This window comes from Macaca thibetana, chromosome 15 (genome assembly GCF_024542745.1).
Source record: "Macaca thibetana thibetana isolate TM-01 chromosome 15, ASM2454274v1, whole genome shotgun sequence".
NCBI classification, from domain to species: Eukaryota; Metazoa; Chordata; class Mammalia; order Primates; family Cercopithecidae; genus Macaca; species Macaca thibetana.
In genome coordinates, this window is record NC_065592.1 from 18,937,140 (window position 1) to 18,962,833 (window position 25,694).

A 25,694-nucleotide genomic window follows, 5' to 3' on the forward strand; every position below is an offset into this window, starting at 1 on the left:
GGGAAAACTTGGCAGATATGGCCAAGAGAGCCAATATTTTTGTCAGACATGAGGAGTAAGTTCAAGAGATCTGTCATGACATCATGGTCATGACAGTTAACAACAATATATGAATATTTGATAATTGCTAGTAGATTTTAAGTGTTCTCACTACAAAAAAAAATGTCAAGTGATGCATATGTTAAATAGCTTGATTTAGCCATTCAATAGCATATACATATATCAAAACATGTTGTACAACATAAATATACATAATTTTTGTCAGTTTATAAAAAAAACTTAGTTATAATAAATTGTAATATTGGCCAGGTGTGGTTCCCCACACCTGTAATCCCAACACTTTGGGAGACTGAAGTGGGTGGATCACTTGAGGCCAGGAGTTCGAGACCAGCCTGGCCAACATGGTGAAACCCTGTCTCTACTAAAAATACAAAAAATTAGCCAGGCGTGGTGGCAGGCACCTGTAATCCCAGCTACTTGGGAGGCTGAGGCAGAACTGCTTGAATCGGGAGTCAGAGGTTGTAGTGAGCTAAGATGGTGCCACTGCACTTCAGCCTGGGTGACACAGTGAGACTCTTGTCTCAAAAAACAAACAAACAAAAAAGATTAGCCGGGCATGGTGGCTCACGCCTATAGTCTCAACTACTCAAAAGGCTGAGGTGGGAGGAACCCTTGAGCCCAGGCGGTGGAGGTTGCAGTAAGCCGATGTTGCGCCACTGACTCCAGCCTGGGCAACAGAGCCAGATCCTGTCTCAAAAAAACAAAACAAAAAAACCCAAAAAACAAAACAAACAATGAAACATAATGTTTTCTCTTCTGAAAGAAATATTTTATTTTGAAAAGAATCATGCTACACCAACTTAAATTTCTTAAAATGAGATCTCAGTAATTGAGTACACCAGAGCACAGAAAACATTTTGTACCTTTGCAAGTAAAATTAAAGATTCAGAGAACCTACATAAAACACAGAAAGAAGGGATGCTTTCCATAACAGGGTAGAAGGTAACTTTAAAATAATCGACTCGTAAGGAAAATTAAAGAAATCCTAATCACCAAAATACGTGGGATTGTTTTTTATGGTCTTCATGTGAAAACGTTTAAAGCTGTCAAGGTACGTCAGAAGTTTGCAGGAAACGATCCCATAGTATGTCTCAAACAGTGTACATTCTTTTCCATCATTAATTTCCTTCCATGCCAGGGGCGTTCCAGGATCCGCAATTTCTGAGGATGTAAAAATGAACTTATAGCAACATCTGTTGTATCTAATGTGCCTTTTCCCAGAAAACCTTGAGCTGTGGATGGGTATAAGGCCAACGGACTTAGCACAAATTCCTACAAACACATCAGCTGGCACCATCATGGGTACTTCTCTGAAAACCACATACATCATTCGAGCCACATCTTGGGACATTATAAAGGCCTCGCCACTGCAGTAATCTGGGTAGTATTTTTCTGGGTACTCACTAAGAGGGACAAAGTCTCTGTTCTGAGGATCTCTATTGGGTGTAACCTGATGAATAACTCTTCCTATATAGATATCTTCTAGGTGTTCTTTCAGATTGAGAAGATAGTCTACCAAGCTTGGTAGATTGACAAACATCTCCTCATCTACCTTGAGAATGAACAGGGCATTAGGGCAGAAAGCCACAGCCCACTGTATCATTGCAATGATCTTCAGGGTTTGGTTCTCAGAACTGTCCAAGAAGATTCCTTCAATTATATCATTATTCTTACGGGACTCTTTGTTGATCTCTTTCTGGGTAGTCACTGAAACAGGCATTCCCAAAGCAAACAGTGTGAGAATGGGATGCCCTTGGACACTGGTCACATTGCCCCAAGTTTTCCTAATGAGGTCCCGTCTTGTTCCATTTCCTGGGCTACTGAAGACAAGAGACAGCAGAAAAATGTTCTTCCCTTTACATACTTCCGACTGGCTCAGGACATAATATTTGGAGAGATTACTTCTTAGGGGTTCTATGTTCAATTTTCTTGCCTTATTCTTAATTTCAAGAACTTTCATATCTATATAAGGCAAAGAATGCAGAAAGTATTCCTCCACAAAGTCAGCCCCAAAAAGCAAGGCATGAAATAGGATGACATTAAAAAGAATGAAACACCACTGGTGAGTCCGAAGTCTGCAGAAAGTCACCTAAAAAAGAAAAGGACAAGTGTTCACTCAGGCTTCATCTCTATTCCTGTTTTTGCCCTCACTGAGCCCTATACGGACCTCTCACAGCATTTAGCAGTACACTCTACTTTAAGTGTTTATTGTGATATATTGTTATTATCTATTTCTTCCACTAGATCATGGTCTCCTGGACAGCAGGCATCGTGTCTCTGTCTTCTCCAGTGCTGCTGATTCCAGCATTTGGCACAAAGTGAACACGGAGTAAAGTGTTAGTTGGTTGTTTTCTTGCTTGTTTGGATAAAAGCTTGCTTACTTACTATATACAAGGCACTGTCTTGGACATTGTGATTACCAAGAATTGGACACAGACACATGGATATAACTTAACAAGTGGTATCATTGTGATAAAAACCTGTAGGAAAATACATGATGTTCTTTCTTGAATGGGAGCACCTGGATCCATTTCTTCTCTAATTACAAAAGTCAGGGGCTATTTTTCCATGAAGTGGCTGCTTTTGTTAGCCATGGCATCCTGGCTACTATCAAATATTTACATTCTTCTAGTATGACTTTCCAATTCAATCTAATACTGAGTTTGTTTTGACAATGTCTCCTGGCCGGGCGCGGTGGCTCAAGCCTGTAATCCCAGCACTTTGGGAGGCCAAGACAGGCGGATCACGAGGTCAGGAGATCAAGACCATCCTGGCTAACCTGGTGAAACCCCGTCTCTACTGAAAAAAAAACAAACAAACAAAAAACTAGTTAGGCGAGGTGGCGGGCGCCTGTAGTCCCAGCTACTCGGGAGGCTGAGGCAGGAGAATGGCGTAAACCTGGGAGGCGGAGCTTGCAGTGAGCTGAGATCCGGCCACTGCACTCCAGCCCGGGCGACAGAGCGAGACTCCATCTCAAAAAAAATATAAATAAATAAAGACAACGTCTCCTAATCTATCTCACATTTCCATCGATATGGACAGATTACTGCTATCTGCATAGCACCTCTTCAGAGATGTAAGATAGATCTAGGCCAAGCTTACTCTACCTCATCAATGCAGACGAAAACTTTCTGTTTGAAAGGACAGGTGCAGAATTGTAATATAACAGAGCCAGGGAATATTAAATGAATTAAATCCCTTTTCATTGGATCTTCAATCAATAAAGCCTCCCATAATAATTGTTACCTCCTATTATGCACTTGCTTTTGTGCCAGGCATTGTGATAAGCATTTTATGTGTCTTAACTCATTTAGCCCTGGTAATATCCCTTTCAGATAGGTTATTTTCATAATTAAGCTGAGCATCTGAGCAGCTTAGTAATTTGCCCAAGATCACACAGTGGGTAAGAGGTTAGGATAGGGCATGATTTGAACTCAAATCGGTCAGATTCCAAAGCTCACTCTTTTTTTTTTGAGACGGAGTCTCGCTCTTTCTCCCAGGCTACAGATCTTGGCTCACTGCAACCTCCGCCTTCTGGGTTCAAGCGATTCTCATGCCTCAGCCTCCTGAGTAGCTGGGATTTCAGGCGTCTGCCACCACACCCAGCTAATTTTGCTATTTTTAGTAGAGATGGGGTTTTGCAATGTTGGCCAGGCTGGTTTCAAACTCCTGATCTCAGGTGATTCGCCCACCTCGGCCTTCCAAAGTGCTGGGATTACAGGTGAGAGCCACTGTGCCCAGCTCCAAAGCTCACTTTTAACCACTGGAGAATCACAACTCCTATCTTTTCTTTTCTCTCTCCTTCCTTCCTTCCTTCCTTCCTTCCTTCCTTCCTTCCCCCCCCTTCCTTCCTTCCTTCCCTTTCCTTCTTTCCCTCCCTCCCACCCTCCCTCCCTCCCTTCTTCCCTTGCTCGCTCTTTCTTTCTTTCTCTTTATTTTTGAGACAGAGTCTTACTCTGTGGCCCAGGCTAGAGTGTAGTGGCATAATCTTGGCTCACTGCAACCTCCACCTCCCAGGTTCAAGAGATTCTCCTGCCTCAGCCTCCCAAGTAGCTGGGATTACAGGCATGCACGACCACTCCCAGGTAATGTTTGTACTTTTAGTAGAGACGGGGTTTCACCACATTGGCTAGGGTGGTCTTGAACTCCTGACCTCAGGTGATCCGCCTGCCTCGGCCTCCCAAAGAGCTGAGATGACAGGCGTGAGCCACCGCGCCTGGCCCCTATGTTCTTTAAATAGTCAAAAAACACAACACAACAAAAAAAACCAGCAATGATAACCTGAACTCCTTTCCATTTTCTCATTTACACATAGAAAAAGTTTCAGCTTCCTCAAAGCCTATTTTACTAGATATCAAATGCTTTAAAGATTATAAGAAACTTACTTGCATGTTGCCTGTGAGCAATTTCAGGGTCTTAGAAATTATTGAGTTCAGATGCCAAGTTATGCCCAAACGCATCTCAGGATCACTCCAGTCCAACAGCAATTGCGGTAAAGAGGATAAGGTTTCTTGCCAATCAACCTGAGCTTTGATCCTAGAATACCTGCTGACTGCACAGAAGAGTGGGTGCTGATCATGTTACAGCTAGAGTGAATCCAGAACAAAGAATAGAAAAAGCAAACCTCTTCAAATGCTTCCAACCCTGTGTACTTCATGAAACTGACCCCATGTCTTTATACTGAGTTCCTGGTAAAGTATGTGTGGAAGTTCAAAGAACAGTTACCCAGGTCACTTCTCCACAGCATTGCTGCGCAAGTAGATATAACCTATATTTTTGGAGTGCATCTCAAGAAACTAAACAGCTGGAGTAATGCCTGCTCCCTGGTACATACACATGCAAAAACTGTGCTAGACATAGAGGAATATTTTTCATCCGTAGTGGGTGCGTTATTTTCTCCCAAAGAAACATCATATGCTGAGGTCTGGTGTACGGCTCATTGGGAAAGATTCAGAATCCCTAGTATGGGCTATGCAAGCACTTTACTAAATCAATTTTAAGTCATCTGAACTACCTCCCCCAGGCAAGTTTAGCTCAAAATGGAAGACAACATATAGTCCATTTTAGCCGGAATTGAAGAAACTAAACATTTGATGTTTTCTCCTTTCCTGGAGCATGCATGTGTAGGAATTATCCCAAACATCATTTTTACCAGCAAGTTTATTTCAAGAAAATAAACAACATTCAGCATATTTTCATGTTCCTGTCACACAAGCAATTATACTGAGCATTCTGTTCTCATATCAGACTATATTTCATCCTTTCCTTCAACATCCAATAGCCATTTACAACAGCTTTTGTAATTCTTTGGCTAGGAATAACTTCTTATATTTAAAGCTATGTTTTCTCAGCAATCATTACACAATCTTGAAAATATTTACAAGGTGGGAAAAAATCTAACCTAAAATTTCAAATGAAAGGGAATTTTAGGCCGGACGCGGTGGCTCAAGCCTGTAATCCCAGCACTGTGGGAGGCCGAGACGGGCGGATCACGAGGTCAGGAGATCAAGACCATCCTGGCTAACACGGAGAAACCCCGTCTCTACTAAAAAATACAAAAAAAAAACTAGCCGGGTGCGGTGGCGGGCGCCTCTAGTCCCAGCTACTCAGGAGGCTGAGGCAAGAGAATGGCGTAAACCCGGGAGGCGGAGCTTGCAGTGAGCTGAGATCCGGCCACTGCACTCCAGCCTGGGCGACAGAGCAAGACTCCGTCTCAAAAAAAAAAAAAAAAAAAAAAAAAAAAAAGGAATTTTACATATATTGAATTTAACAATTTTACATATACTGAAATTAACAATTGAATAGGTCTTGTATTTCATTAAATATTACTTCCATTTTGCAATTTAAAACATGTTTTATAGTCATGAATTTTGCTCCTGGATCCCCTCTGGGCTTAAATTTGCACAATTTGGTTTCTTTGTTATGAGAGGTCCAAACAATATTATCTCTGGGGCAGCTCCATCTGCACTTTTCAATTTGATTCATCAAACTGTACTGGGGTTGAGAATGTTTGCTCCAGAGATACGGGTGCTTGATTTTCTTGATTACCCTGCTACTGCCTTCCCTTTCATAGAAAGTATCCAATCTGTATTATCCATGTCTTCCTAAATGTCTTATAATGCTGTCATCAGTCATGTTCTGACTTAGAAGTCTAGAGTGACATCTTGTTGCTTAGCAAATCAAATTTGCTCTCTTGAGACCTTACTTTTAGGACACCGTAGTTGACTTCCACCCCACATAATCAATTTTTATTTCCCTTGTTTCAAGTAGCCTAGATGAAGTCAGGATGCTTGGAACCTTGGCCATGCTCTACTGTCTACTGGATATGTGTCTCTGTCATTGTTTATGTTATATTATTGGACTGTGCTATCAAGCATGGTAGCCATTAGCCACATGTGGCTATTAAAATTAAAATTAAGAATTTAGTTCATTTACATCAGGTTACATCAGGGAGTGCTCTTTGGAGTGCAATCTCAGTGTTCCCGGGTTTACGCCAGTAGCCACAAGTAGAGATGGGGTTTCTAGTGACTGCCTTATTGGACAGCACCAAGAGAACAACTCCATCATAGGCAAAAGGCCTATTGGACAGTGTTGGTATAAGATGCATGTGAATGTGCGTGTATGCATATATGGTTTAGGAACCCTTACAGAGAAACGAGGATAACTTGTGTGCTGGGCATCATGGTTCACCCCTGTAATCCGAGCACTTTTTGGGAGGCCCAGGCAGGTGGATCACTTGAGCCTAGAAGTACAAGACCAGCCCGGGCAACACAGCAAAACCCTGCCTCTACAAAAATACACACACACACACACACACACACACAATTAGCTGGGCATGGTGACATGCATCTGTGGTCCCATCTACTCAGGAGGCTGAGGTGGGAGGATCGCTTGAGCCTGGAGAAGTTGAGGCTGCAGTGAGCCAAGATCGTTGTCACTGTACTCCAGCCTGAGCCACAGAGTGATACGTTGCCTCAAAAAAAAAAAAAAAAAAAATGGTAACTTGTGCTCTGAAGTCAGTTTGGGTTGAAATCCAACGACAGCCATTTACTATGACCTTAGGCAAGATGCCTAAACCTCTTTTGATTTCAGTTTCCCGATCTCTAAAAATGGGCCTAATAATAGTTACCAGCTTGTGCGGTTGTTGTGGGAGCTGAGTGAGATGGTACACAACAAGTGTTGAGAAAGAGTGCGTGGAATTTTTTAGCTCAGTTTTAGTTCTTGAAGCAAAAAGGTTTGCATGCTTAATTTCCTTCAATCCTCAGAGCCTACCGATGGGGAGTTCACTATAACTTCCATGCAGATGAAGCAAAGTCTGAGAGGTGAAGTAACCAGGGCATAGCTAGAGTGTAAATGTTGTGATTCATTCAAATCTACATCACTTGACTGTCTTTTTTCATTCAACAACCTCCTTACCTTGATTTATTTCTCTCCTTTTCACATGCCTTACTTAGTCTATCTGTCTTCCTCCTTCTAATAGATGTAAGCCCCCGGCGGTCAGGGATTTTTGCGTTTTTTGTTCACGAACCCTATCCCCTAGAACAGTGTTCGGGATAAAGAGGGGCCCAACAGGTCGTATGAATTTGGACACGTCTCAACTTCCCTGAGCCACAGCTCCCTCTCCTCCGAAAATGAGGATAATAAGAAAGCCTACTGCAGAGCTGGTGCAAGATCGGATTGGAGGAGCGACACAAAAGCGCTGTGCAAACCTGGATGTACGGTACGAAAAGAAGCTCTGTTCTAGGTTGCATCCGGCCTAAGCACCGTCAGGGCCGCGCGGCGAGCGTTCAACTTCCCGGAACGCTCTCCTCCCAATCCCTACTCCTGGCCTCCAGCCTCCTACCACCCACCACCCACCTCGGGGCGGGGACCGGAAGTGCAGCCACTTCCGCCGGGCGCCGCGGAGCTGAGGGACGCGCGGACATGAGGGACGCGCGGAGATGACGCAGGCAGCACCGGAAGCCGCTCCCCAGTGAGGCTGTGGACCGGGAGCGGCGGCCGCAGGTCCAGGTCTGTATGCGAGGCGGGGCCGGTCGGGGAGGGGACTTTCAGGCGCCCGCGCCGCTGCTGACCTGCCGCGCCTTGGCTGTTTTTCTCTCCCTGCAGGCGCCATGGCTGCGGAGCGGACCCGGCCGCTGCGAGGCTCTGGCGGCCCGAGCGTGCCTAGTAGCTGTGAACCCGGCTCGAGGTCCCGGGCCCCGGGGCGCTCGCTCAGGTCAGTGCCGCGCGGAACACGGTTCCGAGAGCAAGGGACCTGGGAGCGACGAATGGGTTGATGGGATCTGGATTTTAGAAATGGGAAAACAGGGTTTCGGAGTTACTGCCTCCTACTGCCTCCATTTCCTTAGCTGCAAAATGAGTTAACAGTGATGTCCCAGGGCTACCAAATGTTTGAAAGATGATGAAGTGTGATGAGGTGGTTTATGAAGTACAAAGAGCTGTGCTGCGCCATAATTGTGGGTATGCCGTGAAAACAGGTGTGTGTGGGGGTTGCTGCTTGAAGTAAAGCAAAGATAACAATATTAATGCTGAGTGAAAATGGTAACCGACATTTACTGTAGGCTTACAGCGTGCCGGGTACTGTGCTAAACGCTTTACGTGCACTATCTTGTTTAACCCTCATAAAAGCCCTTGTAGGTAATGCTCTTCGTGGCTGTATTTTACAAGTGAGGAAACAGGGCGTGAGACAGGTGAAGTGTTTTGCCCAAGGTCACCCAGCAACAAGTGGAGTTGCAGAACGCATTTTTATAAACATTTGTATTCTTTCAAAGCTTTAAAAAATTCACCTTAAAACTAAAGGCTGTCTTTTGATAGTATATCATACTTACATGGTTTTCAGTTTTAAAAGGTATACGATAAAAAGGGACCTCTCATTCCTTTTCTCCAGTTCTGTCTGGAGGCAACCAGGGTTGTCAGCTTCTTGAATATTCAGAATACATTTTATGCATATGTAAGTTTATAGGTGTGTATACATTTTCAACGCCTCTGTACTCCTTGATAAGAAAAGAGGGGGAAATGAAGCCTCCTTCCCTCTAACACTAACAATTATGTTGCTTTCACTCTTGGCTAGGCCAGGTTCTGATGGAGGAGGAGGTGGGGAAAACACATTTACACTGTTTTCCAGAAGGTCCTGTCTCTAACACCTCAGAGTATAGGTTTGGGGAGGGTGGGTACTGGGCAAAATATTGAGCCTGCTACTTCCTATGCCATTCTGGGAAAGCCACTCCACTTCTTGAGCCATAAATTTCCTTATCATGTTAGTTAAGGGCGGCATTACTGATACCTTCCATGAGGTTATGAAGATCAAATGAGATGTTTACCAGTGGTACTTTTTCTTTAAAACCAATATAAATATGTGAGTTGCCTAAGGTAACATAGGGAGTTAATGGCAGAACCTGAGACCAAACCCGGGCTCTCTTTTTCCAATTTAGGAGTCTTTTTGTTACATGACCCACTTTGTGATTATTGATACTGAATGCAAGAGGGCAAGTTGAATGTTAACTCTGAGGTAGAGGTGTGGGGTAAGGGGGCCAAACAGCAGGGAATGTGGATAGAATAAGGCACCTGCTGGGAAACGAGAGCCTGCAATAAACAGGTGCTCTTTTCTTTTCTTTTCTTTTCTTTTGAGACGGAGTCTCGATTTGTTGCCCAGGCTGGAGTGCAGTGGCGCGATCTCGGCTCACTGCAAGCTCCGCCTCCCGGGTTCACGCCATTCTCCTACCTCAGCCTCCCAAGTAGCTGGGACTACAGGCGCCCGCTACCACACCCGGCTAATTTTTTTTGTATTTTTAGTAGAGACGGGGTTTCACTGTGTTAGTCAGGATGGTCTCGATCTCCTGACCTCGTGATCCGCCCGCCTCGGCCTCCCAAAGTGCTGGGATTACAGGCGTGAGCCACCGTGCCCGGCCAACAGGTGCTCTTAATTATCAAGTTAAACCCCTAGTAAGTTTGAGCCCTTGAGTTTTTCTTCCGGGTATTTTGAAGAGAAACTTTGTGGTAAGATGATGGGGTCGAAAGAGATGTTAGTGGTCATGTCCATTCCAGCCTCAGTGTCACAGAAATCTTTCCTGCCAGATATTCATAGTAATAAAACTAACAAAAAGTACCATTTGAGTTTTTACCCCCTAGACTGTACACTGTGCTAAGCTTGTCCTTGCTATATTTCTAAGTTTCACCCTTCAAGTTGGATGATAGCTTCCATTTTACAGATGATAAAACTGAAGCTTAAAAGTTAGTTGGACATGCCCGTAATCACATAGGAAGTGGTTGAATCAGTAAAACATTTGACCTCCAAAGCATTTTCATGTATCACATTCTGCCTCTGTGTGCAACTGTCCTTGACTGTTCGTGGTAATGGGAAACTAACTACTCTGGAGGGAGCTATTCCATTGTTGGAAAGCGCTGAGATTTAAAAGCTTCTCATGTTGAATTGAAATCCCATTTCCTGAGGTTTGTGCAACCAGTATATGATATTTCTAGAGGCTGCCTAAAAGAGTCCAGTTTAGACTTGTTACCTTAGAAAGCCCCCTCCAAAGTTAGTTGATCCTTTTGGAAAAGTAAAAAATTGGTGTTTTTAAATAATACATTCTGCGGTTAGTGAGACTTGCTTTTTTAGGGGAAAAAAAATGCCTTTTTCAGAATAATCAGAGGTGAACTGCTCAATCCTACAAGGGATTGAGTGGTTTAAAAGGCAATCTAAAAGTTGGGAAAATTTTTTTATTAAGAGTTAGGAGAATATTTAAATCTCAGATATGGCTGAGCTTTTTAGAGGTGCTCTCTGAAAAAGCTTCTTCCATAATCTTTAGCGGTGTCATCGGCACATTAATTTGACTTTTTAAAAAAATTATACTTTAAGTTCTAGGATACTTGTGCACAACGTGTAGGTTTGTTACATAGGTATACATGTGAATTTGGCATGTTATAGTATGTCTCTTAGATATTTGTGAATGATGGGAACCTGATAAGATTTTAATGAGTATTCTAAATTTGCCTTGTAGCTATTTGAGTAACAATTCAGCTCACTTAAATACAAGCATTTCTACAATAGATGTGTGTCAGCATGTGTGTGTATGTGTGTATATGTAGATGTGATGGAGGAAGCTTCCCACACCACACTTTTCACTGTTAAAAATGTTTCTGGAGCAGGTGTTTTGGTGTGTGTTTTTAATTGACCAATATTAATTAACTAGCTATTGTGACAGTATGCAGATGCCCACAGAACATAATTGCTTTGTCTTGTTGCAAATTATTTTTTAAAAATAGAGATTTTGAAGAAATGTTATATAGATAAGAGGATTGTTAGGATTTAGAGGAAGGAGGGGGCTTGTTATTGCGTGATAAGTCGATAAAACTTTTAGCTATCTGATAATTTTTTGTCAGCTAAGTACATTTTTAATACAAATTAATAAATCCTCTCTAGCCCAAACTTTGGCTTCAGAAGTATTAGCTTGAAGTCTAGTCACAGTTCCAGAAATCAAAAGTATTCGCACATATGTCATTGCAAGGTTTGGTTGCTTCTACTAATAAATCGGACTGCTTATTTGTCTAAGAATGTTATTGCCAATTTTGATATTGGACACTCACGATTTTACTCACCTTACATTAACAAAGTTGGAAGATGAGATCTTGCTTTTTGTGTAGACCTGATCTAGGTGATATGTCTGGAAAGAAATTAACTTTCCTTTTTCACATTAATTTGGACATATGTTTTTAAAATTAATATGACAGTCTCGTGAGAAACTGAGTATTCAGAAGGAAAGTTTTTATTAAATCGTGAAAATATTTGAATATATGGAAATAAAGAGAATAATAAATCCCAATGTACCCATCACCCAGCATTAACATCTATCAACACATAGTCTTGAGAAAGATAGTTTCTACTGGTTATTTTTTTGTTATCTTTCATTAGTTTAATCCTCATTAAGAGTGAATTAATACCAGTTGACACTAATACAGGATACTTTAAAAAAATTGTTTGTTACAGTTAGCTCAGGAGCAATTTGTCGTTCTCCTAAAAGAGAAAATGGTCTAATGGGTAGACACGCTACCCCCAGATCTTACCACTAGGTCGTGGTTCTCCTGGTTGTCACTTATTTCAGAGAGAGAGCTTGGTACCCTGATCTTGAGAACACTGGCATCCAGTCTGTTCTGTGGCTATTTAAGAGCCCTGTGAACATAGGCAAATCACATACCTTCTCTAACCTGTGGTTTCCTCATTTGCAAAGTGAAGATTATAATGTCTGTTTTTTGGTGTTTTATAAACACAAGGATTATTAATTTGCTTTATTTGTGCAGGCCTCCAGGACCCTCATGGCTCCCTGGGGCACATGGTTAAGAGTTGTCACTAGCTCATACGAGGCTTATAAAAACAAACTAAAGCCAAATAAGATCTTTGGTAATTCATGTTAGAAACAGGCAGTGCCATAAAGAAGTTGGAAGAACCAGAATTTCTGAGGCAGATAACTTACTACACCTGCTTACTTTTCTTCCCTAAACCTTTTCATCTGAACATCTGTTGCAAAACCAAGTAGTCAGTTCTATGATTTTGGTGACAGGTTGTGCCTGCCATGATAATCAGTGTCTCAGGTTACTGCTCAGGAAACTTGTTTCTGATTGTCACATCCTGGTGCTTGCTTTTGTGATTTTAGTACTCAAATAGAATGTATTAAGGAATTCATTAAGGAAATTGTTTTATAATGGTTTTGATGGGGGAGGGGTGTATTATAAAATATACTGTTTTATAATGAATTGTTGGTAAATCTATTACTATGAAGATGCATGTAGCATGTGCAAAAGGACTTCAAAAGGAATAAGTCACACACACCAATCTGTTTCACTGACTTATGTTTTGGAGATCATGATTTGTTAAAGTATGTTTTCTCAAATGTGTTTTCTTTTGTGTGCATGGAAAGTGTTCAGATAAATATAGTGTATTAACTGTAAAGTTGTAATGTAACTATGCATAAAGTTGTAATGGCAGATTTTTTTACACTAATTTTTAATACTTCATTTGTTAGCAGTCTTGCTTGAACAGTCTTTTTGAGCAGAACTAATACAATATTTTGATGTGCCACAGGTAAAATTTTCCATAACCTTATGGAGAGAAAGGACTTTGAGACATGGCTTGATAACATTTCTGTTACATTTCTTTCTCTGACGGACTTGCAGAAAAATGAAACTCTGGATCACCTGATTAGTCTGAGTGGGGCAGTCCAGCTCAGGCATCTCTCCAATAACCTAGAGACTCTCCTCAAGCGGGACTTCCTCAAACTCCTTCCCCTGGAGCTCAGTTTTTATTTGTTAAAATGGCTCGATCCTCAGACTTTACTCACATGCTGCCTCGTCTCTAAACAGTGGAATAAGGTGATAAGTGCCTGTACAGAGGTGTGGCAGACTGCATGTAAAAATTTGGGCTGGCAGATAGATGATTCTGTTCAGGACGCTTTGCACTGGAAGAAGGTTTATTTGAAGGCTATTTTGAGAATGAAGCAACTGGAGGACCATGAAGCCTTTGAGACCTCATCATTAATTGGACACAGTGCCAGAGTGTATGCACTTTACTACAAAGATGGACTTCTCTGTACAGGTAAGAGATGTTGAAACTGTTTTTTGGGTTTTGTTTTGAATTTCAACTTGAACCAGTCTTCAGCTTTGAGAATGACAAGTGTTGATTATATGAGATATGTACAGTGACTTTTTTTTCCTCCATCCCTGAGTGGATTCCCCCCCTTATCCTCTTCCTTCTTTGTAGAGAACACAATCATTTTTATAAAATTTTATGAGAAAAACGCTTCAGACTGTCTTTTAAACATTATGCGAAATTACAAAGCTGTAGATTACATTTTCTCTGTGTTTCCTCCATGTATAGTCCTCCAGGTTGTTAAATTCTGTTTCTTTTTCTGTTGGCACTGTATTTGAGGAAAAACAGTGGAAAAATTGGTATCTACTCCTCGCAAGTAGTTAGATCATTTTGGCTGAGTTACTTAACCTCTCTGTATCTTCAACATACGGGAAAGGAGGCCGGGCCCCGTTGTTCACGTCTGTAATTCTAACACTTTGGGAAGCTGCGGCGGGTGGATTGTCTGAGCTCAGGAGTTCGAGACCAGACTGGGCAATGTGGTGAAATCCCGTCTCTACTAAAATACGAAAAAGAGGCCAGGCATGGCGGCTTGCACCTATAATCCCAGCTACTCAGGAGGCTGAGACAGGAGAATCGCTTGAACACGGGAGGCGGAGGTTGCAGTGAGCTGAGATCGTGCCACTGCACTCTGGCCTGGGTGACAGAGTGAGGCTCCCATCTCCAAAAAAAAAAAAAAAAAGGCTAGGCGCGATGGCTCACGCCTGTAATCCCAGCACTTTGGGAGGCCGAGGCGGGCGGATCATGAGGTCAGGAGATTGAGACCATCCTGGCTAACATGGTGAAACCCCATCTCTACTAAAATTACAAAAAAATTAGCTGGGCGTGGTGGTGGGCACCTGTAGTCCCAGCTACTTGGGAGGCTGAGGCAGGAGAATGGTGTGAACCCGGGAGGTGGAGCTTGCAGTGAGCCGAGATTGCGCCACTGCACTCCAGCCTGGGCGACAGAGTGAGACTGTCTCAAAAAAAAAAAATATATATATATATATATATTTATATTATACTACTAGTATATTATACTATTTATATTATTCTACTACTTCTAAGTAGAAGTAGTAGAAGTTGGAGTTTGGGCCTGGGAACAGAGAGAGTTGGATAGTTTTAAACTAGGCAATTAAGTAATTTTATGAAACAATATAGTTATTAAAAATCTAAAATTATATGTTATTTTCCATTTATAATGGGCATGTGTTTCTGTATATGATTATAACTAATGCCCATGTGTTAGATAATACATTTTGACAGGCATGTAAATAATTATTAGGCAGCATTTAAAATAGCTCCAAGCAGTTCTTACTAATAATTCAATGCCTGTTTCCTTACATTGTATATAATATATAGAAATACTTGGTGTTCTTTTTCATCCAAGATAACTTCTAATAAACATTTGTGTGTTACAATATAAACTGTTCATTTGTGTAAATATATCAATAGTCATTATTTAGCCATTTCCATATTAGTGCATGTATTAGTCCATTCTCAGACTGCTAAAAAAAAAAAAACCGCTTAAGACTGGGTAATTTATGAAGAAAAGAGGTTTAATTGACTCATAGTTCCACATGGCTGGGAAGGCCTCAGGAAACTTACAGTCATGGCAGAAGGCAATATGATCGTGGCAGAAGGTGAAGGGGAAGCAAGCACCTTGTTCACAAGGCAGCAGGAGAGAGTGTGCGAGTGAAGCGGGAAGAGGCCCTTATAAAACCATCAGATTTTGAGAGAACGAACTCACTATCATGAGAACGGCATGGGGGACCACCCCCATGATCCAGTCATCTCTCACCAGGTCTCTCCTTCAATACCTGGGGATTGCAATTCAAGATGAGGTTTGGGTGAGGACACAAAGCTTAAACATATCAATGCATATTCAGATTGTTTCTGTTTTTATTAGTATCTTTGTATTACCTCTTTTTCCCTTGAGCTCATTTGGGACAGAAGCCTAAAAGTAGAATCACCAGATACAGAAGATTGAATGATTTTATAGATGTTTTTTTGTTTGTTTGAGATGGAGTCTCACTCTCTCACCCAGGTTGGAGTGCAGTGGCACGATCTCAGCTCACTGCAGCCTTCGTCTCCAGGGTTCAAGTGATTCTCCTGCCTCAGCCTCCGGAGTAGCTGGGATTATAGGCACATGCCACCACGCCTGGCTAATTTTTTTGTATTTGTATTAGAGGTGGGGTTTCACCTTGTTGCCCAGGCTGGTCTCAAACTCCTGCCCTCAGGTGATCCGCTGTCCAAAGTGCTGTGATTACAGGTGTGAGCCACCGTGCCTGGCCTGGTTTTATAGCTCTTCTTAGTGCCCTTTCCAGATAGATTGAATTGATACAATGACAATACAGTCTTAAGTAACTTGCTTCTCCCTCAAGAGTCTCACCAGACTCAATTTAAATATTAATATTTAATATCGAGATGTATCATTTCTCAAGACCATTTTACAATTGCATTTCTTTATTCATTAAGGGTATATAATATGTGGTGATATTTTCTCTGAAATGCTGGACACTCTACTAATTTTAGAAAATAAACATTTGATTTAAAGCATTTTTCATGGTTTGGTTTGTCATCCTGATGTTATTTCACACTTTATTTTACTTGTGTTACAAGCTTGATTACTAGAACAGCATCACCAGTTCTTCTAGGCTTTGATGTACTTTCTCTGTTGCGGTGATGGCTTTTCCATGTCTCTTTTGCCTCATGATTTAAAAAGATTTTAAAAGATTTTGCCTCATGATTGTAAAAGATTAAGATTAAGTTGAGGGGGCTCATGCCTATAGTCCCAACACTTTGGGAGGCCAAGGCAGGTAGATTATGTGAGCCCAGGAGTTTGAGACCAGCCTGGGCAACATAGCAAAACCTCATCTCTACAAAAAAATACAAAAATTAGCTGGGTGTGCTGGCTCACACCTGTAGTCCCAACTACTTGGGAGACTGAGGTGAGACGATCGCTTGAGTCCAGGAAGTGGAGGTTGCAGTGAGCTAAGATTATGCCACTGCACTCCAGCCTGGGCAACAGAGCAAGACCCTGTCTCAAAAAAAAAATAAATAAATAAAGAAGATTAAGATGCAGTATCACCTTGGAGCTTGGAGCTCCTACTGGCAGTTGACCATTGTTTTCATGCCACCTCTAGCATTTTTTTTTTGAAACAGGATCTCCTCTGTCACCTGGGCTAGAGTACAGTGGTGCAGTCTCGACTCACTGCAACCTCCTCCTCCTCCTGGGTTCAAGTGATTCTCTCGCCTCAGCCTCCTGAGTAGCTGGCATTACAGGCACATACCACCATATAGCCCTGCTAATTTTTGTATTTTTGGTAGAGACGGATTTCACCATGTTGGTCAGGCTGGTCTTAAACTGCCGATCTCAGATGATCTGCCTGCCTCGGCCTCCCAAAGTGCTGGGATTACAGGTGTGAACCACTGCACCCAGCTGCCTTTTTTAAAATTTTTTTGGAGACAACCTCTCACAGGGTAGTTCATGCTGGAGTACGATGGTGCGATCTTGGCTTACTGCAACCTCCACCTCCTGGGCTCAGGTGATCCTCCCACGTCAGCCTCCCGAGTTTAACTGGGACTACAAGTGAGCAACACTATGCCTGGCTCCTTTTTGTACTTTTTGTAGAGACAGGATTTCACCATGTTGCCCAGTCTGGTCTCGAACTCCTGGGCTCAAGCACTCCGCCAGCCTCGGCCTCCCAAAATGCTAGGATTACTGGTGTGAGCCACCATGCCTAGCTCCCCTTGCTTTAAAAAGTTTTTTTCTTCTCTTATCAAACCTCATTTTTGAAATGTAGTAAAAACTGCAGTTACTTGGAGTGGAAGTAAATGGGAAATAGTCACTGAATTCTCTAACTACCTGGAAAGTTAATACCTGCAATTCTGCATTTTAAGATTATTCTCTAGGTGGGTCTATATGTTAATGGGATTTTTATTCTGATTCAATTCATCAGGTTTGCATATTTAAAATTATGTTGTACAGTGGTTGAAAATAATCCAAAGCATTAGTTTAATTTTTCTAACAGCAGCATCCCTGGAACTGTGAGAGAAGTATTTGTTACAGAATTATACATGTGTTCGTGTCATCTTGCTACTTAAGAGATTGAATTTTCACTGTGGTGGAATTGGGAAACCCTGAATTTGGCAATAAACTTACAGTGACTCTCACATTAGTGCCTTGAGTACGCAATAGACAGTTTTATTAAAGAGATGGATGGCTAATGACATTGAGATAGTTATCCTTCTCTTTCACAATTTATTTCTGAAATGGTAAGAAGGGAACCTATTATGCTTTGTGCTGTTAAGTAGATATTTACTTATGGGATGCCTACTGTTTGAAAAACAAAGTGAGGGCATACATGGATGAATTAGAGCAGTTCTTTTCTTGTGGAACATACACACTGGGACCAGGAAGATGACCTGACTGAGGTAAAAGTCTCTGTGTGGACTATAGCAAATCAAGAACACTTGCCTTTCTGAAGAGTGCAGCTGCTGCTCTGTTGTAATAAATTTTTGCCATGTGGGTGGGATTCAGGGTAAGAGTTGTTAGATCTGACTTTTCAAGAGAAACCTGAAATCTAGAGTTTTGTGAAATAGTCTGATTTTTTTTTTTAAGTATTATTCAGATTTTTAAGATATTGAATGGGGTGGGATTTTTTTTCTTTCATGCAGTGTAAGAGTCTACATTTCTTTAGTCCTCTTTCACCTCTATGCTGCATCACTGGTGACCTCTTTGAAAACATGTTGGGTTAGCCAGTGCAGCAAATGGGAGTCCAGAGGGGAGGCTGACATAAAGCCAGAAAGGAGCAGAGAACAGTGGTTCCTAAAGGATTCTCAGGAGTAGACTTGCATCACTGTAAAATGGAACTTGACTCAACCTGATTCTTTTTTTATTTTTTTTTAGGGGGTAAAACTGAATGGCACAATGTTTTCCTATAACAACTAGTTTAAATAATTAGTTTGGATAATCTTTTTTTTTTTTTTTTTTTTTTTTTTTGCAAATTGTGCTAAAACATACGTAACATAAAATTTACCATTTTAACCATTTTAAAGCATACAGTTGAGTGCCATTAAGTACGTTACATTGTTGTGCAATCATCACCACTGTCCATTTCCAGAACTTTACATCTTCCCAAACTAAAACAGTATCAGTTAAACACTATACAGTGTTAACTATATAAACAGTATATAATACACTATATAGTTAAACTGTATCCAGTTTTTTTGTTTTTGGGGGGGTTTCTTTTGAGACGAGGTCTCACTCTGTACCCCAGATTGGAGTGGTTGGAGTACAGTGACACAATCTTGGCTCACTGCAACTTCTACCTCCTGGGCTCAAGCGATTCTCCCACTTTGGCCTCCCAGGTAGCTGGGACTACATGTGTGCGCCACCACGCCCAGCTAATTTTTGTATTTTTGTAGAGATGGGGCCTCACCATGTTTCCCAGGATGGTCTTGAACTCCTGGGCTCAAGTGATCTTCCTACCTCAGCCTCCCGAAGTGTTGGGATTACAGGCATGAGCCACCATGCCCAGCCTAAACTCTATTAGCTAAACATTGCCCATGCCCCTTCCCCTACAACCTGTGGCAAAACCACCTTTCTTTTCTTTTTCTTTTTTTTTCTTTTTTTTTTTTTTTGACAGTCTCCATCTGTCGCCCAGGCTGGAGTGCAATGGCTCAATCTTGGCTCACTGCAACCTCACCTCCCAGGTTCAAGTGATTCTCTTGCCTCAGCCTCCCGAGTAGCTGGGATTATAGGCGTGCACCACCGTGTCCGGCTGATTTTTGTATGGGATTAGTACAGACGAGGTTTCACCATATTGGCCAGGCTGGTCTTGAACTCCTGACCTCAGGTGATCCACCAGCCTTGGCCTCCCAAAGTTCTGGGATTACAGGCGTGAGCCACCATGCCCAGCCCACCATTCTACTTTCTATGAATTTGACTATTCTAGGAACCTAATATTAGTGGAATCATACGGTATTTGTTCTTTTGTGGCTAGCTTAGTTCACTTAGCATGATGTCTTCAAGGTTCCCTCATATCATAATGTGTCAGAATTTTATTCCTTTTTTTTTTTTTTGAGATGAAGTTTTGCACTTTTTGCCTAGGCTGGAGTGCAGTGGCGCCATCTTGGCTCGCCGCAATCTCTGCCTCCCGGGTTCAAGTGATCCTTCTGCCTCAGCCTCCCAAGTAGCTGGGATTATAGGCATGCGCCACCACGCCCAGCTAATTTTTGTATTTCTAGTAGAGACGGGGTTTCTCCATGTTGGTCAGGCTGGTCTCAAACTCCCGACCTCAGGTGATCCTTCCATCTCAGCCTCCCAAGGTGTTGGGATTACAGGCATGAGCCACCACACCCGGCCAATTTTATTCCTTTTTTAAGGCCGAATAATATTCCATTGTGTGTGTGTGTGTGTGTGTGTGTGTGTGTGTGTGTGTGTGTGTGTATTCCCTGTATGTGTCACATTTTGTTTGTCCTCTCTCCTGGTTTTTAACTGCCTTCTTGCCTCTAGTTTTCCCCCCTTTAAACCTTTTTCCATGATATAGCTATAGTGATCTTTCTGAAATCCAAGTAAGGTCATAGTTAAACATCTTCCTAACCCAGTTCTGCAGCCAAACCTTGCCACTGTTTGCAGTCAGACTGAACTATTTTCATAATCAGTGTTCATGTTTTAGGCTGTGCTTTTTGACAAGCATTGTACATACCTCCTAGATGGTTTTTGAGTGATTCCAAATAGTTCTTTATGAATTGATCCCAGTTCCTTTTCAATAATTTTTGTGTTGTATACAGAGATATTTAATAGTTGATTTAATAGGTATATACCAGGGATTGGCAAACTGTGGACTGTGGGCCAAATCCAGCAGAAGAGAGTAATTACAACTCAATAGGTCAAAGTCTGAAATACTTACTATCAGGCCTTTTACAGAATAAGTTTTGGTATATACTATTCCTTTTGTTTTGTCCTGGCTAACTTATTCATCCTTTAGATTTAAATTAGTTAAAACTTTAAGGTTTTTTTTTTTTTTTTTTTTTGAGACGGAGTCTCGCTGTGTCACCCAGGCTGGAGTGCAGTGGCCGGATCTCAGCTCACTGCAAGCTCTGCCTCCCGGGTTTTTACGCCATTCTCCTGCCTCAGCCTCCCGAGTAGCCGGGACTACAGGCGCCCGCCACCTCGCCCGGCTAGTTTTTTGTATTTTTTAGTAGAGACGGGGTTTCACCGTGTTAGCCAGGATGGTCTCGAACTCCTGACCTCGTGATCCGCCCGTCTCGGCCTCCCAAAGTGCTGGGATTACAGGCTTGAGCCACCGCGCCCGGCCATTTTTTTTTTTTTTTTTAAAGCCATGAAATTCTTTCTTCAAATAGTCTTATACCAAAGCGCAGCTTAGAAACAGAAGAAGAGTGTAGTTGAAGAGCCAATCATGCCAGCTCCTAAGGCATGTCCACTTACATGTTAGAGCATGGTCATAAACTCAATGGAGGCTCTGTTCCTTGTATTTGCTATGGGCTTTTGTAGTGCCTACCACCTACTATGCTGAATTATTATTGCTTGTTTAGCCTTTTTGTCTTCCCAAGTAGACTGAGTGCCATGAGAACAAGAGTCCGGCCTGACACAGAAGTTCTATAAATATATGTTGAATGAATGAATGAGACCCCACTTGAATACTGGCAACCAAAACCAAGCTTATAAAGGACCTAAAATGATTTCCTTTCCTACTCTAGCTCCTTAGGAATACAGTCATAACATGCCTAAGCTGAAGGCCTTAAAGACTATCCAGGCTTATGCTCTCTGGTACAGTAGCTACTAGCGCCATGTAGTTTTTCAGTACTTGAGCTGTGGCTAGTCCAGATGGAGGTGTGAAATACTGGGTTTCAAAGACTTACAATGTAAAAGAATATAAAAATCTCAATATTTGTATTGATTACATGTTCAAATGACATTTTTTGACATACTGAGTTAAATAAAACACATTCAATTATTTTAATACATTTCTTTTTTTTTTTTTTTTGAGACAGTCTCGCTCTGTGGCCGAGGCTGGAGTGCAGTGGTGTGATCTTGGCTCACTACAACCTCCTCCCGGGTTCAAGTGATTCTCCTGCTTCAGCCTCCTGAGTAGCAGGGACCACACGCGTACGCCGTCATGCCTGGCTAATATTTGTATTTTTTTTAGTGGAGACGGGGTTTTGCCAGGTTGGCCAGCATTTCTTTTTTTTTTTTTTTTTGAGATGGAGTCACTCTGTAGCCCAAGCTGGAGTGCAGTGGCGTGATCTCAGCTCATTGCAACCTCTGCCTCCCGAGCTCAAGCGATTCTCATGCCTCAGCCTCCTGAGTAGCTGGGACTACAGGCACATGCCATCATGCCCAGCTGATTTTTTGTGTTTTAGTAGAGACAGGGTTTCACAATGGTCTTGAACTCCTGAGCTCAGGCAGTATGCCTGCCTTGGCCTCCCAAAGTGCTGGGATTACAGTTGTGAACCACTGCACCTGGCCCAACATTATTTTTTTAATGTAACTATTAGGACATTTTAAATTATATATGCAATTTGCATTATATTTTCTGTTGGATAGCACCGTTCTAGACCATTGGCTCTCAAAATATTGCTAATGAGTTAGAATCACCTGGCAAACGTTTTAAGATTGTTGGACCCTGCCTCAGATGTTCCCAAGTTAGACTCGCTGAAAATAGGGACCTGCCTGTGCGTTTTGATGAAGCTTCCCAGATGATTCAGCTGTCTCACATGGCCATTGAGAACCAAGTCCTATCCCTTTTTATACAGAAGGAAACAGTCTAAATAGCAAAGTGACAATAAATACAGTCTTTATTTCAGTATGCTGTCATAGTTTTCCAAGGTTAAAATTCATACTCTAGCTTTTTCGTAAGTGATGGCTATTTTTCCGTTGTCTCAAACAGTGGTTCTTGACTAAAGGTGGAATTGTGGCTGGCTTTATTTAGTCATTTCAGCTTTTTAAAAGTTGGTCATTTGGTGCTTTCCTAGGATACTGTGCCATTATCATAGTGACTATACTGGTGGATTCTCAAAAATGTCTTTATTTGTTGAGCCTTATTAAAGGGTCATTGTGAGAATGAATTAATCATTAAGATTTTAAACTTAAAGTCCTGAATTGTCACCATGATTAGTATAGAATTTTCATCAGGCAGAAACAAGGCCAACTTTTCCCTACAGGATTTTGAGGCTTTACAAACTGTTCGTTGAGTTGTGAATGTCCGGGGATAATTTATCCCAGGTTTTCCTTGAGGTTTCTTCCTTCACATATTTCGAGATGGCTGGAGCAATTCGCAGTTAGCTTTTGCAGAAGTTAGCCCATGCTCTGAGGTTTGTCTTTGACTTGCCTGAGAATGGAATGTGTTTCACCAGACACCTTTACTATTTAACAATCCTTATTTGTTCAGAACTGTTGGGTAATGGACAAGCATGCAAATGTAAACATGCAGTCATGTGTAATACCCATCTATCTGAAGTCAAATCAGAGAGCTCATGATAGCCAAGGATTTATGACATTTTTCAAGTGGAAGCACCAAGGGATGCTTTAGTCTAATGCCCTTCTGTAGCCTGGAGGGTTAAGGGAAAGTGTCTCACCCAAAAAGCTTGGATTCTGTCCTAGTGCTTTTGACTCCTTTGTGGTGACTCTGAGCAAGTTGTGTTACTCTCTCCATGCTTTGGTTTCCTCAGCAGTAGAGTGCCAGAGGAGGGGACCATTAACGTTCTTGAAGAACACCATGATTTTGGGATTGATTTTCCTTCTTTAGTGTGTCTGTTTTCTTATTAACCTCCCTGTTTTTCTCTTGAAGGGTCAGATGACTTGTCTGCAAAGCTGTGGGATGTGAGCACAGGGCAGTGCGTTTATGGCATCCAGACCCACACTTGTGCAGCGGTGAAGTTTGATGAACAGAAGCTTGTGACAGGCTCCTTTGACAACACTGTGGCTTGCTGGGAATGGAGTTCCGGAGCCAGGACCCAGCACTTTCGGGGGCACACGGGGGCGGGTGGGTTGCCCTTTTTCAAGGGTTTTTACAACTTAGCCTCATCCTTTTAAGCCAGGAGCTAAGAATGTGAAATGCTTTATTATTATTATTATTATTTTTTAATTTAACCTGCTTTTTTCAACCCTCTTTCTTAGTCACTGCAGTCATTTCCCTTTATTCTAGTTACTCTTATTTGGAATGTTTTACCCAGTTTTGCTTTTTCTTGCTTTCTTCTGTGAATGTACCCTTCTGGTGGGAAGGGTAGTTTTCATTCTGTCTCGCTCTCTCTCATTCTCTCTTTCCCCACTCCTGTTTCATTTATATCCTGTTGAACAGTCTGTCCCTTTGCTTTTATCAGATTCCATACCTCTAAATTGAGTAAATCCTACTCGTGTAAATTCCACTTTATTTGTAGCATTAGCGCTGAAAATTCTTTGGTGTGATGGTGGTTCCTAGATTGTGTGGTCTACGCAGATTACATCCAGTTGGAACTTGGTTGACAGTTGATTAAAGCAAGCTGCCACCTAGAGATAAGGTGAAAAAAACATACCTGAATGTTTCCTAATGTACAGCAGCCTTATTTTGCAAAAACTGGTCATTTGAATATAGCCTTGAGATTTGAGCTTCTCTCTCTGTTGCTGTTCTTTTTTTGGTCGGGGAGGCTTTGTGTAGAAATTGAGCTATTTCCCAGCCTCTTGTGTAGCAGCTCCCTTCTTCCTTTCCCCCATTTACCCACTGCTTTAGCCTCTGAGAGTCATAGTCTGTAATGTCAAGCATTACGTTTATGAGCAGCCTTCCAAAACTCCCTTAACAGGTTGGGTCCCTCTGTTTCCCAGTAACTTGTACTACTGTAGACCACTTATACAAATATGATCTTGCTTCCCCACCAGACTAAACTCCATAAGGACAGTGATCTTATCTGTCTTGTTCACCCATGTGACTGGAATTACTTGCACTGTACCTGGTGCTTAGTGATTCTTTGAAGTAGAAGTAGCCATTATGCTAATAAAAACACATATTTTTTTGCATCGTTTTATTTGTCCTCCTATATACTCTTCTTCAGTCTTTGCTGTCTGCTACAACTTGTTCAGAAATTAATATTCGAAGGTGCATGTATGTATGGAAGTATATGTTAAACGGAGTGTTATGTTCCACAATGTTAAGATGTACCATGACTTCCAGGTGATTTTATTCCCGATCAACTTTGAGAACCCTGCTCTAAAAATTTTTATTACTGTTGCCTAGACATTGCCGAGGTTTTTCTTAACTTCATACCTTTACTATTCCCTCTGCCTGCAGTATTCTTTTTTCTTTCCTTGATAAACTCTACTCATCCTTCAGGGCCCATCTCCAATATCGCCTCTTCCCTGAAGTCCTCCCTGATACCCCTGGGCAGAGTTAGTCTTTCTCCTTGATGTTTCCCTAGCAAGAGGTAAACATTTATATTTTCTGGGCTTCCTCCTCTACTCCCTACTTAGACTGAGTTCCTTAAAGGAAGAATCAGTGTCTTCCATTTCTGGGTCCCTAATGTTCCTTTAGAACTTGGTATACATTTGAAAACAAATATTTGAGTACTCACGATACTGCAAATACTGTTTTTGGTGCTGGAGATACAGCTGTGAAGAAATTCAGACACTTTTGAGTTAATGGCTTAATCTGACCTTTGAGATCCTTGTTTTTGTTTTGTTTTTTCTCTCTTTACATTGGGTTTTATTGAGTCTGGGTGCTGTTTTGCAGCTTCCATTCTTTATAGTTTGTCTTACTGTTAGTGTGTATTAGAGTAGGACCATGTCCTTTTTGTTTTCTTGCATAAATTAAATAAAGTACGATGTAGTATCAGGCAGGCAGTCCTAAGAAGGAATGCCATTATCTCTAACACTTGTTTTGCCTCTCACTGTAGCTACCACAAATAAAAGAGATTGTATTATTCCTAGGACTTTCCACCTTAGAATAATAGCTATAATAGTAAGAATTTTGAAATATTTTTATCATAAAATTGCTAGTTGAATAGCACCATTCTTACAGTG

General features: G+C 41.7%; 2 protein-coding genes across 5 annotated transcripts in view; one reads left to right on the forward strand and one right to left on the reverse strand.

Annotated features, from left to right (window-relative positions):
- Positions 1-816: 816 nt before the first annotated feature.
- Positions 817-7,921, reverse strand: B3GALT9 (beta-1,3-galactosyltransferase 9). Of its 2 annotated transcripts, none has more exons than XM_050761223.1 (3): positions 7,770-7,921; positions 4,446-4,612; positions 817-2,149 (listed from the first exon to the last, which is right to left on the reverse strand). In XM_050761223.1, the coding sequence occupies exons 2-3, from the start codon at positions 4,518-4,520 to the stop codon at positions 1,046-1,048; spliced, it is 1,179 nt and encodes a 392-aa protein (XP_050617180.1). In that variant the 5' UTR covers positions 4,521-4,612; positions 7,770-7,921; the 3' UTR covers positions 817-1,045. The 2 variants fall into 2 exon arrangements, with proteins under 2 accessions (XP_050617180.1, XP_050617179.1); XM_050761222.1 differs by having other exon boundaries at positions 7,477-7,921.
- A 62-nt stretch (positions 7,922-7,983) lies between these two features.
- Positions 7,984-25,694, forward strand: part of FBXW2 (F-box and WD repeat domain containing 2) — a 33,989-nt gene continuing 16,278 nt past the window's right edge. Inside the window, exons 1-4 of one of the 3 annotated variants that reach the window (XM_050761218.1) lie at positions 7,984-8,070; positions 8,167-8,275; positions 13,136-13,645; positions 23,494-23,688. In XM_050761218.1, the coding sequence (XP_050617175.1) occupies positions 13,156-13,645; positions 23,494-23,688 (685 nt within the window). In that variant the 5' untranslated portion in view covers positions 7,984-8,070; positions 8,167-8,275; positions 13,136-13,155. The other 2 variants (XM_050761220.1, XM_050761221.1) reach the window with 2 other exon arrangements.